The following is a 19,419-nucleotide window of genomic DNA, read 5'->3' on the forward strand; positions in this document are numbered from 1 at the left end:
ATTAAAATAGGGATGTTTGGAAATGACGAGGGGAATAATTTTATTAACGTAATATGCGGGAAAATGTATTATGCGGAAACGTCTTAAGCAAGTTTTACTGTATTTAAATTGTATGTGCACTAAACTAAAATTTATAAATAAAAAAAATTTTAAAACATTAAATTGTTATATATAATTTTATAAATCTCTGTATTGAAAAAATGCATTGTGACATATTAAATGCAACACTATTATGCAACATGCTCAAGATCAAATTGTGTGTCATTACATTCTGAGTCTTTCATTCTAAAACAGCTTACGTTCAAGGTTGTCTTACATTCATTTTCAATATTTTTTTTAAATATTTTCTCATATTCAAAATTGTTTTATATTCAAACTCGTCTTATACTCAAATATTGTCTAAATTTAAAATTGTTTTATATCATAGTTATATTATAATCGAGGAGTCTTAAATAATGGGTTTATTTATTTTGGATTCATAATGGAAGAATCAAAATTACCAAAGAATATAATCAATTTGATCAGCTATGTTATATTACTTTTCAATACTTTCTCTTAAATTTTCAAAGATTTAGCTTTTCTCATTATTGCAAAGCCAAATAATGTAAAAACAATGAGTATTTTTAGTTTTTGGCATGGATAGTGTATTATTAATATTTTTTTGTATTTTGGAAATATAGCTAAGCTTTTCCCTATCCCATAAAAAAGTATTTAAAGATACACAAACACAAAAAAAAAAAAAACAAGAAGAAAATTAACAAAAATAAATGTGTCTGACTGTTGGTTCCGCAATCTATAAACACTAATCCACACTGTACATAACACTGAAGCAGTAAAATACATACTTCAATTTATGATTACAAACAATTACAACATAGAGATGTAATATTTTTCAGGTGGCAATTAGCAAAGATAAATTTTAGTTTATTAATGGAACAAAATGGAAATGACCGCAGCTTTCCTTAGTATTATGTAATGCATCAGTGTATCAAAAATATTTTTGTAAATGTTGTGCTACGCTTAAACAATATTTAAACTTAACTGCAATATTTATGCAAATTTATTTCACAAAATTGTAATGCATTGTAACATAGTAAGGCAGCAAAACTTGAAGATGATCTTGAGATACAACATACAAAACATATATTGAGGCATAATCATGCTTCAATGCAATTTGTTTTCATGTTACAGGCTGCATTAATGGGTCACGTATGGCTAAGCCAAAGTTGTAGCTTCTGCCATCACAAGGATGGTAAATATTTATTTCGTTAAAATTATAAAAACTGTAATTACAGACAAGGAATTGAAAACAGTACAGTAAAACCTTTTTGTTGCGACCCCATTTATTGCAACCACCTCTCTATTACAACCCGATTTCGAGGAACCGTGAAAAAATTGCCGAAAATCCGAAGAAAATCGGACAGAAAACAAGTTTCTTGTGGTGAGTAGTGTGTTACTGCGTTTCTCTTGCTGAGTGCTGTACTGCCGTAGCAGCGCATATCTAAAAATAGATACCACTTCCTGTCGACTGCTGTCAGCGCTTAACAACCCCCATTCCACGTCCCTTTGCCGGCAGGGTGCAGATAAAGGTTTTTGTGGCAACGTGTTTACGTTTGTTTAGCTTTTTGCGAGTGTCTAGTGTGGTACGCAGTTAAGGCAAAGCTACCTGCTGGATTTCTCTTGAGTTTGATTACTATCAGTTGACAATGTTTGCTTAGTTTTTGAAGTCCGATTTGGTATATTTTCTGGCTTGAATTTGTGAACTACTGTTGATGACTTGCAGGTTTTTTATTTCCGATTTTGTGTATTATGACTTAATAAATAAAATACCATTAAATATTAATTACTATTAATACAATGCCGTACCGTGCGCTGCAGCCGATCTCGGATGCTGCTTGTACTTGTTAACAATCACGTTATCTGCTTCATTTTAACGAGAGTAAAAATATATTAAAACTGTCAGCAAATTGATAAAAGCTTCAAAACAGGGCACAACACTGGCCCGCCAGTTGTTTTCATTCAAAACGTGGCTAAAGAACTTGCATGGATCAGGCAATACGTGTAGGTTATAAGGAATCTTGTTATGAATTGAGATGTTATGTTTTTCGAGTAGATATACACAGCGACCTACTGGATGCACGCCCGCCTCGAATCGTTTTAACTGCCGCAGCAATGTTTATTTTAACATCTCAAGCAATTATCTTTTCCCGTGTGTTGACAGAAAAAGGTCGCTTCACCCAGCATAAAAAAAAGGCTACGCCACTTATTCCCCACGCAGGAAACACACTGGCTGCCGTCTCCCCCGCACTTATCTTTCATCTAACATTCCACATCTCGCCTCTCGCGTCGGGGTTCTAGTGTATTTAACTACGGCAAGCAGAAAACGTACATGTAAACTAACCAGTAAAAATAAACCGTCCTTTGACATATTTTCTTTAGAGGTGGCCTGTAGGGCGACGGACTTGTCAGGAAGGTTGAAGTGGGTTTAAGGCAAAGCCGTCTAGCATTGTGAGTGACAGCATCCTGCCATTGTACGGCTGGTTTCTTAGCGAGTAGCGGTTGGGGGGGGGGGGGGGGGGGAATTGGGGGGGGGGATTGGGGGGGGGGGGGGGTTGAAATCAACTGAAAATTTCGGAAAACATCTATTACGACCCTATTCCTGGGAACCGTGTGGGGTCGTTTCAGAGAGGTTTGACTGTACTTGGCATATGTATATCTTCAATAAGTACTAGTTACCATAGTGGCTTCAAATTTTTGAGCTCTTAAGTAGGAAAAAGTTTCTTGATTGAACAGAAAAATAATAAACAAAATGCACACAAAAAAATACAGGAATTAACTTTTGGAGAAAATAATGAAGTATAAATTTTGAGAAATGGCTCAGACAGAAGAAAATAAGCATTTTCAAAATATTAAAAATGGGCTAGGTGAAAAAAGTGATGATTAATATAAAATGTAAGTATACATAGTCCAAAACCAGGAAACTGATTTCTTAACATTTTTAAAATGTAAAGCTAAGTAAATTTTGCCAAACTGATCATACCATTTAGTACTAAAAATCTGAAATAAAAATTAAAAAAGTATCTGTAACATCTTATAAAACCACTTATAAAAGTTTAAAATACATTATTTAAATCAAATTGCTTTGTCTTGACTACAGTTTATCATAAACATCTCAATAAATGAACACCAAAGAAAAAAAATTTGACCATTTATTTTTTGTTAAAATTAAGGAAAAAGCATCAGCATTGATAAACACTATAAAAACAAAACAAAAGTAACAAAAATAATAAGTATGTAAAAAATAACATCCAATATTAATATTTAAAAAATTTATGAAAATATAATTAGTCAAATCAATTATTAAATATATTTTTTTTAGGATTGTGTCATTTCACTTTATTTACATGAAATTAATTATTTTAAGGTGTTATAAATGTTTTCCAAATTGAAACTATCTATCATACCAGAACAGAAAAATCTGTGCACCACAGCTGACATATCCATCCATCAGAATATGTAAAGTCAACAAAACAATTACTCGTTAAGCATAAAAATATTCACAGAGCACAAACAAACTGTACAAAAACCTCATTTCTTATTAAAATGTAAATGAAGCATGGGTTTCTCAGTATTGATTTGGTAACCCAAATATTTGCACCTTTTGTAGTTGATTTAAACAATAATTAAATAGAACATACTAGGAAGCTGAACCATTTTACCACTAACAATATTTTGCATTTTTGCCAAACTTCATAATTTAAAAAAAAAATTACAATGTTAGAAAAATACTGAATAAAGTCTATTACCGTTCAACATTGATGATAACCTGTTTTCTGAAAGATAGAAACCCTCAAAATGTAATTAAGTACTTACATAAAGAGTTTCTATGGACAGAGGGTACAGTACAGTTATCTACAGCATCCCAGGCTCAACTCACCATTTCAGAATCGCGGGAGTTGAGAACATCATCTGTCGAAGCAGACTTGGGAGCTTCACTGTCCCGCCTAATGGTCAGGTTTCTAATGGGCGTTGTTGGACAGCCTGCTAACATCGCACACCAAAATATTCATTACAGAAACTTTGTTTTCACTAAAATTACTAAATCTCATTTACAGTGTTTAAAAAAATTATTATTTATAGCAAATTGTATGAGCACATAAAAATTCAATAATTTTAACAGAAAATAACTCAGTTATTCACTTCATAACAATTAAGCAAATAGGAAAAAGGTTCGGCACAATGGCTTAACTTAGAGCTTGGTTGGAAGTCAAGATATCATGAGAGTTTTGTGGTTCACTTGTACGTCAAAAACTAACCACTTACACTTAAATAAAAATTTATTTTATGAAAATCCTACCATTTGTGTGCATCAAGCTGACACTTTCCCCTGGCAGCATTTGGCTGAACCAGAAATAAGAGACTTAGAAAATATCTTCATAAATAGCAACAGTACACAAAGCTTAAAATCTAATACAATTTGACCTACACCAAAACTAAGAATAGCTGAAAAAAGGGTTCATGAGCATGATTGGCATAAAATAACACTAAAGCTTAAACCTATTACCGAATGGATTGAGTGTGCACACAAACTATTATAAAATATTTTAATACTTTTATCAACACCATAATGAAACCATTAACATGAAGGATTTTCAAAACAACAAATTTTAAAGACATTCATGGTACAAAATTTAATTAAAAACATGTAACAAATGCCATAACACTAAAAACTGTTTACTATCTTTCAGAACATACTACAGTATAAGAAAACTAAAGCTCTGCACTTTTATTTCCAGAACACTAATGCAAATGGATAACACAACACAACACAACACTCATGGTTACTGCATTATGATTTATGACTATTGTATAGCTGGCATACAAAATTCAGTTACCCAAAAAATTCACTCTAATTCCAGAGAACTTGGGTTGGAATTTGGGATCACAACAGTTACAGTACTTCATAATTTCCGGAAATACCTCCAGCAAATACTGGCATAGTTGCTTTCTGCAGACTAGAACCACTGTGTCGCAGCAACTTAGTGGACAGTGTGCTGCTGAATTTTGGTAAATAAATTAAAACCATAATATTTAAAAACAAGAATCATTTAAAGATTAATAAAATTATTCATAAAGGTTGGAATATTTTTAAAAACAGTGTGAAAATATATGATGAGATGCAGATTTCAGAACTTCATGTGTAATGTGCCCTTATAAAAAAAAAGGTTGCAAACCCTGCTATAGACCGTGGTCTGTCATCTACTGGCCTCGCTGTCAACAGGTCATTGTTGATCAAAGACTGCCTTACCTATTTCCCCACTACTTGAGGACTCGGTGAAGGACGGCGTACCCTCGGTCCACGTGGGCGTGCTCCCTTCCACGGATGCCGGGGGCGTCCAAGTGAGGTTCCGCCCCGTCGGCCCGGAGCCGAATCCTGAAGTGGTCGAGCTGGATTCCACGCTCAGGGAAGACTTGTTTTCCGATCGGCACTCAAGTCGGACATCTGATATACTGCACATGCCATTCCAACAACACTTTTTAGCGTCACATCTTCGTCAACATCACAATTTTATCATCAAGTCATTTTCACAACTTAGTTGCAAAACTTCAAAATACAGTCTCAAAACTTTAAACTACAGTGGGATCCCGCTAATCCAGACTAATTTGGGCTGAGACCTGTTTGGATTACCAAACTTTCTGACTAGCAGAATAATCGCCATACTGCAACAACGTAGAGTGAAAACTCACTATAAATAATAAAATACCTCACTATAAAGATTTCTCACTTTAAGTATATATTTTGAAGTCCCAAAAAAAAATTTTACGTTTAGTAACAGTTCAGTATAAAGTTCTTTCATTATTTATAAAGTACACTGTAATGAGATTTCACTGTATATCATCAAGCATTTAGTTATCACGTAACACAGCTTGTTAAGTGATTTTGTATCAGTAAAAATTTTACATGATGATAATTAGGTCAAGACATCAAAATAATTACTAAAATACAAAAAGAAATTATATATACATTTTTTTACTCTAAACTCATCTGGATTAGCTGGATTTCTGGATTAGCAGGACCACAAAGTAACTTGACTACTCCAAAAAATTTCAACTTCAAAAAATTAATTTCTATAAAATTGATGAAACTGGTTTCCAGTTTCACACAGAACGTGGGTGAACAGTTTGACTGCTCCGCTGCAATGGACACAGTACCTGACCACCTCAGACTCGCGGTACGAGGCCCTGACGAAGTGGTGCTGGTGGTGGTGCTGTGTGACGTGGGCCGGGCCGAGGCGGTGGCGGGCGGGAGACCCCACCAACTCCCCGCTCATGGCGTCCTCGAACGCCGGCGGAGGGGTGGAGGAGCAGGGGATCGGAGAGTACCCGCCGCCACCCAGGCCACCTGCAATACAGCAAGGGGCAGGGTGCGCTGCTGTGGGTGACACTACACATCAACAGACTGTGAAAGCTGACTACTTCCTGTGGGCTACTGGCCACACCACAACAATAACAACAAATAACATCTACAACAGACTGAGTGCAGGAAACCTTTCTCACAAGGAAATAATTTACGTCCTAGCAAAGAAACCTCGTCCTCTAAACTGTCTACAAATTACACTTTGTATACACAATCTTAGTATGAAAAGCACAGTAACATTAAGTAAAAACATTTTTAATAACTATTAAAATATGTTCTTAGATTAATAGAACATTCTGTTAAAATTAATTACTGATGAACACAGTGCATTGCATACTAATAACTAACTATTAAAATATGTTCTTAGATTAATAGAACATTCTGTTAAAATTAATTACTGATGAACACAGTGCATTGCATACTAATAACTGTTGCTAACTTCAAATTTAATAACTGGTAATATAATATTTACAAGATAGGCCTACAACCAATTTCTACTACTGCTACTGCAACAGGATCATTACATACCGCAAAAAAATTTAAATACTTTTGGCTGCCTCATACAAAAAAAAATTGTAAAAGAAATGTTGCTCAAAACAAACTGCTTTTAGCATTAATGACCTAGCTTAAAAATAATTATCATGAATTATGACTCTTTTATAGTGTCATAAATGTGTACACCACTTATGCTACAAATAAAACTTTGCACAAGTATTTTATTTGGCATTCAGGGAAAATTTTTACCTCACATTATATTACACACATGGGAATTATGGAAGATGTGACCATGAAATGAGTTTTCTCTTGATCACCATCAACATTAATTTTCTGCTACATTCCAACATCATCTCATTCATCCAATTACCAAGAATGGTTAGAATAGATTTGTTTGTCAGGTATCACAACTTACTTTTCTACACACCAAATCTTTAAATTAATTGTTAACTCAGAAAGTAGACAAAAATATATTATTTTCACATTGGAAATTAATTCAAAGCACTTAAGATAATTGTACCATAATATTAACAATTTTTTAACTTGCACTCAAGAAGATGTGGTGAAAAAAAAAGCAGTTACAGATATGCTTGAACTTGTACAGGAAGTCAAAAAAAAATGATTTTTTTCCCTAAATGCATACAATTTAAAAATACAAGTACCTAAATACACATGCCCGTAACTTACTTATACAAATAATAATAATAGCAGGGAAAAAACAGTATCATAGAGACAAATCATGGAACTCAAAAAAAAATTCTACCATGCATACTTGCAGATTTCTACATTATTTTTAGTATTTAGTCTCACATACAGATTTAAAAATAAAACTTTTATAATAGTAGCAAACAAAATGGGGATAATTTGCAGTAGGTACCAGAAAAAGTGAAGATATTGATTTTAATAAAAACTTACCTTTAAGATTACAACAGTTACATTAAAAATGTGCAGCTAGAAATGATAAAGTGATAACAAAAAAAAGTTTTTAAATCTCTACTATTTAATACATTTAGTGATCATTCAAGGATAACCATTTACATGTCCAAAAAATCTGTAGTTTGGAGCTTTATTTTAATTTTCTTCTGAGGATAAAAAATATTTGACGGTATAAATGTGGCTGACCGAACTCTACCAACCCTAAACTTAAGTTATGACTATCTGGAATCGCAAAAATGAACAAAAAAAACTATTCTGGAATTGCACAATTTTGGCATGTATCGAGGACGTGTTCATCTTAGATTACACATTCATCTGTTGTGGCTCACTAAGAAAGAAAGAAAAGTCTAGGTCCTAGATTGTGTTCTGAATTGAATGCCAACTGACCCTTCTTACATGACCACAAGGTTGTTATCAAATACTTCAGTACTCATAATTAACAAAATATATTCCCCTCACTACAAGACAAGCTTAAAATACCATTTAAAAATGATTGTGTATATGTGAGTTTCTTTTCTTTTCAGCTTGTCTACATGAACTTGCAGGAATTTTAGAAAGGCTAAAACTAATGTTTCTTAAACTTGTTTCAAGATATGAAAAGTTAGTTTCTAGAGCATTTATAGTATTATAGATACACAGAGTAAAACTTTGTGTTTATGGCACGTAACAAAATTACACTGTCATCACTGTATCATAGTTTCAAGCAGCATGATGAGAAGATTGCAAGCTAGCCAACTGCTCCGTGTGTAGAGGCTCTCCATTATTGCTACCTCACTCCAGTGCCTCAAAAGCCATGGAGGTAAAAAGTCAGAGAGTTGGTGTATTCAATCTTTGCCCTGTTAATAATTCAAATCAAAATGAGAACGACTCCCCACCTCACATTCCCATCTGGATAGCCGAACATTTTGTTTCGTTACAATGAAATTCAAAGCTGATTCCTTTCTGATGTGTTAACATCTTTGTTTTTCATGGTGGCAATTTTAACGATCCTATACCTCCAAGTCAAAAGCGACAAATAACTACAGGTGCCTCAGTTTCCAAACACTTCTCAACAAGTGTACATCACCTCTACACTCTGAGCCACCACAGCAGGTAAATGTGCAAGGCTTTCTAACAAAATGTAATTTTCAACACACAAACCAAACCTTCTATAAAATGATTACAAAATAATTATGCTTCTTTTGTTGCTGTTGACTCAATAAGAGGCATGTCAATCATCTATCTCCAAACCTTTCCTTCTGCTCTATGTTTGAGCCATGTGTTGGCCTCGCAACCTAGTACTGTCATTATGACCTCTCTTGGAAAATTATGGAACCACGTCAGTCATGACCTTCAAGAAGAATACAGTTATTTTAAATACAAAAAATTAGTCGTCAAATCACGTTAGTGACAAATTTATTGAGGGGAAAAGTTAATTTTTTAAAATTATGTTTTGAGTTTTATAAAAACCATATAGTTTAAAATAGGAATTTATAACCATATTACTGAATAAACCTTAGAAATGTTGCATCTGTTGTAAAACAAAAAGTGATACAAACATAATTTCAAATAATATAATTAAACATGATGTGATAAATCTTCAAATCAGCCCATTCTAGCGTAGGAACTCGTGTAAATAAATTAATAAGTAACAATAACAACCAAAACATTGAAAAACAATGTCAATTATACTTACATCTACATGGATTAGGGACATTTTTGATCACACATGAAACAAATGAAAATGTCAAATAACCACACCCCAGTGAAGTTGTAGATGCCATTGCTAGTTTGGTTTACATAGGTAGGTTTTGGTATCTTCTAGTTTTTCTACTTTTCAAAGAGATTTCTTATGTTTCGGTTACTTCATTTTAGGGGTAATAAATTTTAAGACCAAAGTTCACACAATACACATAAATGTTTTCTTTATTTTTAGTGATATGCTGCTCTAAATATATTAATCAATAAAAAACATTTTAAAAATTAACTAGTTTAGAAGACATTTCACTAGCTTTCTTTCTTAAAGAGCAGCGGTGAGTAATTTTCTGTTCAATAATTTTCTCTTTCTAATCAATAATGTTCTCTTCAATTTCTATCTTTATCCAGTATGTTGGATTGTAATTAATCCAAAGAAAGACCTCACCTACAGACAAATCTAATGGAATCAATCAATTATTAGTAACTACATACAAGAGTTAATCAAATTGTTTAAAAAAAACTCAATATAAAATGGTAAAATTAATTAATGGTAAAATTAATTAATGGCAAAAAAATTCTTGTTTATTCATAAATATACACACTTGCATTATTCAAAATGTTATCCACAATATTTGAAAAATTTTCAGTAATGCATTATAAAATAAGTTAAGAAGTGTGAAAAATAAACTCGGCATGTTTGTTTTAGTGTACAAAAATTAAAATAAATTTAAATTTTTTTTAAAGCTCAAAATAATACAGGTTGTAATATAAATTAGGAAAAAACTGCCCCATTGCTTAAAATCACATAGTGTGTGTGTGTGTGTATATGTATGTATATATAACTTTTATCAGCCCCAGAAAAGAAGAAAGCAGCATCACATGCATTGGGTAAAAAAAGTTAGTTTTTTTGTCTGCCAGATAAACACAAAAACAAACAATTGGTACAGGAAAAATCATGCTATTTTATGCAGACACAAACAAAACCACATTCAAACATAAATTTTTAAATATTATAGGTAGATTTGTATTTTAATACATTTGATTTGAGCATAACTGACTTTTTTTTACACCTTATACCAGGGGTCTCCAAACTACGGTCTGCAGGCCAACACCGGCCCACGAGCACTATCAATCCGGCCGGATATGCCCAGTATGACAAACTAGCTAAACAGACTTGAAGAAGAGTCAGTGTAGCCCTTTAGCTAAAATATTTTGACACCCCTGCCTTAGAAAAATGCACTTGCCAATGATAAAGAAAATTCAGACTTTCGCATACAAACTCTGTCAGCTACAAATAGATGTTATTAAGAGACAAAAATTTAATTCCTTAAATTATTTAACTTTTACGGAAATACTAATGAAGCAGTACAAAATAAAATTTTTATTCTAATTTTTGTCAAATTTTCAAATGTTCTTCTTGTGTAATTATTTCTACAGAATATAACAATTAAATGTGACAAATCCGTTTCATATTTTACACCCTTGAGTGAAAAATATATATTTTTTTGTCCCTAAAGTAACTGTAAGGTTTACTTAAACCAAACTATGGATAGTAAAATATGAAAATATGAAAATATGTTCCTAAAACTGTAACTTCCAATCAGAAGACATCCAGACAAGCAGTAATGTTATTAATTTTATCTATTAAATATAACAATTGTAAAGATGGTGTTGCGACGCAGGCACGACAGACAGGTGGAAGAAGCAAAGGTGGCATGCAACAGTCAGCATGCAGGGGCCAGTCACACGGCGTCGCCGGCCCACCGCCGCCCCGGCAGCGGCAGGCTCCGGCTCCTATCGGCCGGGCCGGGCACGCGGGGTGGGGGGCCATGGTGGCCGTGGGGGGAGCGGGCCCCACCTCGCCCGCCGGCCGCCGCCGCGCCGCGCTGGGACCCCCGCGGAGGCACCGGGGGCGGGACCCTCGCCCCGGCGGCGCTCGTCGCGGCCTGGCTCTTTGTGAAACTGGGGGGGCGGTCCTTGAGCACGGCGGGGTAGGACGCGGGCGGGGACGTGGGAGGGGGGATGATGATCGGGACGGACGCGGTGGGCGTGGAGGTCGCGCACGGGAGCGCGGGGGCGGTCGTGGTGGGACTCCCTGGATGCCCAGCATGAGACACACACAACACACAGCATCAGCCCAGCTGCACCCCAAAACAATTTAACAAAATCAAAAATTTTGAAAGCAAAAAAAAGTTTTAATAAACACTGCCTTAATTGGTGTTGAATTTTACTACATTCAAACCTACTACAACTGAAATTATTTTTTTGGTTACTGCACTGGTTCATAATATCATTCAAGAATAACGATATTCATAAGTACACAATAGCCTATATTGTCAAATGACAATATGTTTGGAAAAACAGTGAAAGGTCTTAAATCCGGCACATTCAGGACCACTGCCATGCCCAATAGGCGATTTTGCCGGATAATAGAATGTCAATATATTTTTCACTGGAATACCAAATGTGGAAATGTGAAACGTGAAATGTAATCCGCTATAACATTTCAGGAAACATTTTACAGAAATGAAGACCGACAGTAACAATAAACTCTCAACAGACTGAGCGGCCAAGGTCAACCGCAAGAATCCATTTAAAAATATTTGAACGTGAGCACTCAATTGGTGCCAGATTACAGAATATGGTAAGTCATAGAATGCTGAATTAAAGACCTCTAATGTATTTTTATATATATATATATTTTGGAATGCATATTTTTACATTGCATTCCCATACTGGTGCTAAACTGTTTTGGAGCTGTGATAAAGAACTCGCAGCCCACCAAACATTTGCTCATACAATGAGAAGGAAAGGCTGAAGTTACTAGAAGAGATGTGAAACAGAGCATTCAATAGCAGCAGAAGAAAACAGCAGCAAAAAATTTTAGCTGTTAACCAAATACTTTACAATAATTACATACTAACATGTACACATCAGTAGTTAATTTCATGAAACAATTTGGTACTGCCTACTTATTTACACACCACAATCACAACTTTTGTATTTCTACCACAAATTAAGCCATGCCTTACTTATCATAAGTTAAATTTTCATGTACCATTTTTTTATGTAAAAAGTATTTACTTATAATGTACAACCAGCAAATCCCCTAAATCTGCTGAACAAAACTTTATCTATAAACAAGTTCTAAAACAATTTCTACGGTAAGTACGCTGCATTGTGTTAATTGTACAAAGACAAAAATTAAGATAAAACTGAACCTATTATTTTATAGTAGATTGGTGGTCGAAGATGAATTTTATCTCTAGAACTATTAAAAAGGAGCAAAGAACGTTTGCTTGAAAAGAAAGTAAGTATGAAAATAAGGCTCCAATCCTCCAATATGAAAATGCAACAGAAAATGGCAAGAGTGAAAATATATATAAAATTGAAATTTAATGGTGAATAATAATACCAAACTAAAAATAAATTTGGTTAAAATTAATAATATAATTTTTTGTACAAATTTATATTCATCAATATAGCACAAAATTGATTGGTGCACCAGCATCGTATTAAAAAAAACAATATATTTGTTAATGATTCAGCTGCTAGAGAAGATTTGAACCATTCTGGTGTAAAATTTATTTTTTTATTTTAATAAAGTTATTGCTGATTTTCGGGAATTTTTTAAAAATCAAGCTTTATTAAAAAACTATAAAGAATTCAGTGGTAAAACTTTAGCAGATAAATTTTCAGACACGGGAGATATGACTGTGACCATTATTTTATCTGTAGTCATTATTAATTGAACGTATTTACAATTTGAATTTTAATAACTGAGCTGCTACGAAATTGCGTGATATTCATTTGTGAATTTAATAACATTTGCGTTTTCATTTGTAATTCAAATGCCAACATATCTGTCGGCTGAATGATTGACTTTATTTTAGTCTTTAGCTTATTGCAGTCGGACCTAAAGTAAAAACGTAGCTGTAGAAGTTTGAGCAGCGTGCAAGCTCGGATATGAGAAATTATGGAGTGCGCTGGACAGTAGTGACACCTTGCGACAGTTTCCCGAACTTTTTGCAGCCAGTGCTCTCTCGTTCCCACCCTGCCACAGCTGTCTGCTGTTTACGAATGGGAGACGGGATTTCGCGGGAAACTGATATGAAGGTCAACGTACTCATTTTCAGTAGATAAGAGAACGTGTTTGGTCTAGCTCGGCGTATAATTGAATGGTTATTCTCTGTTATTATTGAGCACAGTGATTTAGCTAGATGTTTTTTGTTGTAAGCGTGAGATTTATTCAGGAATAAAATGCCGAAGAAACCTCCACCAAGCAGAGTACACAAAAGAACACAACTATCGAAAGCCATTAGACTGCTTAGAAAAAAGAATAAAGTAAGATAAGAAATTATATTATTATAGCTTTTTTTACCATACATTTATTTTTCAGAGTTGCGTATGTACAACGTGATGGACGCGATGCGACAACAAAAAGATGTGTAAAATTGTAAACATGTTTTTTTTTTTCCAGCAATGCGTGAACCGTTCATAAACTATACTCAACATGTATCCGTATAATTACGTTTGAATTTTTTTTATGACAGGCATCAATGTTAACAAGTTTATTAAGCCACAATAGACTTTTTTCAGAAAACTAAGTGTAGCAGAAAACACTCAACATAGTCTCACACAAAATCAGTTTACATGAATGCAGTTTTAAGAAGTAAGCTACGTAAATAATAGTTAAACATTATTTAATATCTGCTGGTAACGTTTCCAAAGTATCAGCTTCGCCTTCATTCACGAACAATATTCGTGAGCTTATTTATTTATTTTGCTGGCGTTTCATTGGTAACTGTTAGGACTGCAAAATTAGTAATCATTTTTCACCCTATCCTGAGTTAAATCTAAGTGTGCGCGTTTAGATGAGGACCTAGATGTGTCTCATGCTTACGCCTTTACACTGTACTCATGCGGGGTATTAACCATGCGCGTAAGGGCGCGTTGCCAATGACCTGTAGGATAGTCTCAACAATCCTCTACGGACTCGAAAAATGTCACCTGCTCATTGGCTACTTGACTTGTGACAACTGTTTGTTGTAATGCCTGTGATTCATCGTTGATTTTGTTGAGGAGTTTTCAGTGATTCAGAGCCTCCCATTTAACTGTGGCCGAATTGAAGAAGCAGTACAAATGTTACATGCTTGAATCCATAGTGAATGGAAACCACAAATATTTACTGATGTAGTGGTTGGTAAAAAAAAATATTATTCGTATCCGTCCATCGCTTCGCGCCATGTTCCTATATTACTGTAGGGCCGCGACGTCTTGGCGTGTCGTTTTGCGGGGAAGCGGGGAAGAGTAAATGAGAGGGGAAGCAGCTGCGCGCGCACATCAGCCGCTATGCGGTTCATAGCAAAAACATCAGGCGCCACGCTCTCAGTCTGAAGTGAACAATGGAGCCCGACGCAGGACGTTCAAGATACAATAAAGTAATACATAGTGGGGAGAGGGAAAATTGAAGTAGTGTAATCCAGTGTTGTGATGAAGAAGCTGCCAACAAATGTCTGCTAGTACCTCTAACAAATGCAACCGAAAGAGCTGCGCGATACACAGGTATAAGCCAAAGATCAGTTTCGCGCATCCGAAAACACAACAGAGAGACGCCAAATAAAAAACAAACAACAACATTATAAGTTTTTCAACGCATTCCCCGTAATTTCACCCGCGGTTTGTTTGTTTTGCATTTGGCAATTTTCCAAACTTTCTGCACCGCTTGTTAGAATATTTTTATCTACAAGTGTAGCCGATATTGCTACACATTATATTGCATTATATTACGTGATATTATATTACATTATATACATTATATATTGCATTATATATTTTATGATATATATGATTTTATGATATATATTAATGTATATTATATTAATACATTATTTATTTACAATTTATATGTTTATATTTACATATATATATCACTCCTTTATTTGACCGCTAAACAGCCTCTCATGTTTAATTATTCATTTCAAGCCAAAAAAAAAACTGGGAAACGTTTGTTGTCAGTTGATGACTTTGATAGAAGAGTGATCAGAGACACTAGCCACGAATTTTATGCAGTAAAAAAACGACAAGGAAACTACTGCCAGTTTTGAAAGAAAAAATCGGATGGAGTTAGGGAAAGACATCGCTGCGTAAAATACTCAAAGAAATGGGTTTTGTGTGGAGAAGAAGCCAAAATAAGCGAATGCTTCTTCTCGAAAGATCTGACGTTGTTGCTTGGCGATAACAGTAGCTGACTCAGATGAAACAGAGCAGGGAGGCTGGGAAGAATATATTTGACATGGATGAATCCTGGGTTGACACTAATTTAACCTTTCAGAAATGTTGGCAAAAGAAAGGTGACGTTGAAGGTGTAGGTAATGGCAACAGGAAATGCAGCGCACAGACTGATAGTTGTAAGCGTTGGTTCTAGGCAGGGCTTCCTTCCTGGAGCCTCTCTTGTTTATAAAGCAAGCACAACAACCTGAGACTATAAAATAGGCGAGGATGGTTTGTTATAAATATGGTTTTCGGACCCCTCGAAATTACTAAAATGGTTCTTTCAGAGTGCTGTTATGGAAAAAATACCAACCCGTGTGCATAAAAGTGGTAAGGTTCTTGAAGTGCGTGAAATGTCATGTCGATCGTCTTCACATTTCAGCCAAACCAAATGGAAAAGTAAGCATCAGCGAGGGAGTTACATGCAAGTCTTAATTAATTGTGTTTCCTACAGCAACCCACAATTACAAATTTAGTTCTTAACTTTAAAGAATTGTATAGCTATGTTTAACTATGTTTAACTAAGCTGCCCAGTCGAGCAAATGGTGCACTACCTTTAAATAATAAATTACCGTAAAGCATTATCGCATCTTTGTATCATTAAGATCTGCGCTGTGTTGCACCGTACGTGAGATTGTTCTCGACCAATGTTTTCGGAATGGAATGGAGACTTCCAGGCCGTTGTTATCTGCGGAGCAGACAAGGAGGGACGTGTCGATTACAAGGTCGCTGAGCTCTAGGGAGTCGACCCGCCAAGATGTCGCGTCCCTACTATATATGGATTTACAAAATATAATGATTCATTTACGACACTTAAGATAAGGTGTGTAGGATTTTAAGAACTCACTTGAATTATTATTTAAGACCATATTTCAGGATAACTTGTGAAGACGCTCGTACAGACGGCACCGGTTGTGATGACTCATTGTTACCAGAGCAGGTCTCGTGTACAGGAAGTGGCATGTGAAACCTCAACACAACTCGAAAATCAGTAAGTGTTACATTGAAATGTGTCCGCTACAAATGTTCAGGAATTATAATTTTGAAATTGAGTAGAAATAATCCTGCAATTAGCATTAGGTATATTTTAATAGACATTGAAAGCGAATCATTAAGTAGCTTCAAAATCCAAATACCAGAAAACAGATAGTCTGTAACAATACAGACCTCACCGACTAGATATGGTCCAGATTGTTAATACTAACACATTTGAAAAAACTGACTAGTTACTGATTATGTTGAAATTTTGTAAACCTGTTACTTTAGATGATTGGTGATTAAATAATGTCTCTTGGAAACTACATAAGATTTTAACTGCTTTTATTTCTCCATAAATTCGCAAATCACCATGGCGGCCATTTTACGATCACAATTTAGTTCTTAAATTATAAATTAGTTTATTTGTTGAGAGCCTGGTACAATGTGTCTGACCACAAAAGCGATCCGAGCCGCGTAGTGTATACTACTGTGAGGTTGCCGATGTAGGCTCGGGTCGGGAAGAATTTTGCTGTGAAGAAACAAAGGTTTTTAATACATGGAAAATTATCCCAAAGCCGAAAATTTGTACAGTAGTAGAATGAACATTTCTTAGTAACACGTCAAAAGTTTAAGTACTGCCGCAAACCTTGTGCGTCACACCAAAAACGAGCAGTTAAGTCCAAAATGACACTTTTGCAACGATCCACAATAATGGATATTGCAAATGCAGTTTATGGAGTAGACCGTCAGTATGGAACCCAAAATAATCTAGAAACATTGCCCTATCTGAGGATAGTGATAAAAAGCACAAAGTTTAAACATGTTTCTGTAAAATAGACCATTTAAATCATTAAAGTTAACGAATTCACTTTCATTCAATTTTAAGGAAATATAAATAAATCTTACATAAACTCAAAGAGCCCAACGTGGAAATCGCTTAGAGTAAACGTTGTTGCATATTTATTTATCTTTAAATTGGTATATTTTTTAAGTGTCTCATACAATTAGTCTGACCACTAAAGCGATCCGCGCCGCATAGTGTATACTACTGCGAGGTTGTTGAAGTAGGCTCGGGTTGGGAAGAATTTCGCTGTTAAGAAACAAAAATTTTTAATACATGGAAAATTATCCCAAAGCAAAAATTTTGTACAGTAGTAGAATGAACATTTCTTAGTAACACGTCAAAAGTTTACCGATGAAACCTTGTGATCACACCAATAATGAGCAGTTGAGTCCTTAATGATAATTTCTACAATGATCCACATAAATGTTTCGTAAATTTAATAACTTTAATACTTTTTTAAGTCGGTTCTCATTATGGCACCAAAGTAATATAAAAGAATGTCCTACATGGTAATTGTGATAAACACCTCAAAGTTTAAATGTCCTATTATTAAATTGGTAATTTTAATCATAAAAGGTAAGAAAAAATATTTTTTGACGTGACGTCTAATAAATCGATGAACGCCGGCTGCACGCACGAAAAAGTGTCCCACCACGGATGCCCCACTACGGATGTGTCCTGTTAGCATGCGTGGCTTCTCTCTTCACGCTCAATGTACGCATGCGTGGCATCTCTCTTCCACTCGATTGGAATAACCATCGATTTGACTTTTCATTCATATTTTCGTCGTTTGAATTATTAATATTATGTAATTTAACAATCGTCCACCGATTTTCAGCACAATCGGTAGAGTTATTTAAAAGTAATGTTGAAAATTCAAATACGTTTTGAACCAACAATGGTGTTTTACAGTTATACATAATAATTCAAATTACACCCAGGATCTTTTGCACAACGTTTAAAAAAAATATTGTAACACATTATAAATAAGTTTGGTGTATTTGGGATGTGTATTTGTTATTAAATCGTGTTATAAAAAGCGAAATAATATTATTCCCCTATCGTGAACAAAATTTTTATAAATATATATATATATACCATCTGAAACTACATTTTTCTTAAAGTATGGCCTCGTGGGCTTGTGGTTAGCAAAGCTAACTCTTAAACAAAGGTTGTCGGTTCGAATCCCGACAGCTTCAAAAAATTTTTTTGTACTTGTAAAAATAAAAACTGCGCACGCTACATTTCAAAATTAATAAATATATTTGAATAAAATGAATGCAAATAAAAGTAAATTTATTAATTAAATTGCACATTTCATTTCACTCCTTTGTATCCATACAAAATAGTGATAATTCAATAAAAATTATTCAATTTTATTCATAAAAGTATGCAGAGGTAGATTTTATCATACAAAAAATAGAAAAAATAAAAAAAAATTTCTTCCTCAAAGAATATAATATTTTTAATGCCTAAATGGTTTGGTTGCAAAAACCTATTACGGCTCAGTCTCAGGCCATATATGATATTTCCTTTTCTTCTGGATCAATAATTTCATCAATGTTTTGTTATGATGTTGTCACGTTAAACTATCGTCCATAAACCGACTTTACAGACAACCAATTTTTTTATAGAAATTTGACTACATGTTACATAAATATGTTGTGCGTAGCGTCAAAATCACTTCATAAATATTGTCTTTTTTTTTTTAAGTTTTAAATGTGTATATTTTGAGTGTCTGGTACAATAGTCTGACCACTGATGTATTTCAAGCTGCGTAGTATGTGTGCAGCAGTGT

At 34.5% G+C, this 19,419-nt stretch overlaps 1 protein-coding gene across 5 annotated transcripts in view; it reads right to left on the reverse strand.

Annotated features, from left to right (window-relative positions):
* Positions 1-19,419, reverse strand: part of LOC134534715 (phosphatidylinositol 4-phosphate 5-kinase type-1 alpha-like) — a 150,660-nt gene that overhangs the window by 45,184 nt on the left and 86,057 nt on the right. For 4 of the 5 annotated variants that reach the window (XM_063373198.1, XM_063373197.1, XM_063373195.1 and 1 more), the window contains exons 13-15: positions 6,214-6,403; positions 5,309-5,511; positions 3,938-4,044 (exon numbers count right to left, since the gene is read on the reverse strand). In XM_063373198.1, the coding sequence (XP_063229268.1) occupies positions 3,938-4,044; positions 5,309-5,511; positions 6,214-6,403 (500 nt within the window). The remainder of the gene's footprint in view (positions 1-3,937; positions 4,045-5,308; positions 5,512-6,213; positions 6,404-19,419) is intronic. The other variant, XM_063373199.1, reaches the window with a different exon arrangement.

Source organism: Bacillus rossius, chromosome 8, assembly GCF_032445375.1.
Source record: "Bacillus rossius redtenbacheri isolate Brsri chromosome 8, Brsri_v3, whole genome shotgun sequence".
Taxonomy (NCBI): domain Eukaryota; kingdom Metazoa; phylum Arthropoda; class Insecta; order Phasmatodea; family Bacillidae; genus Bacillus; species Bacillus rossius.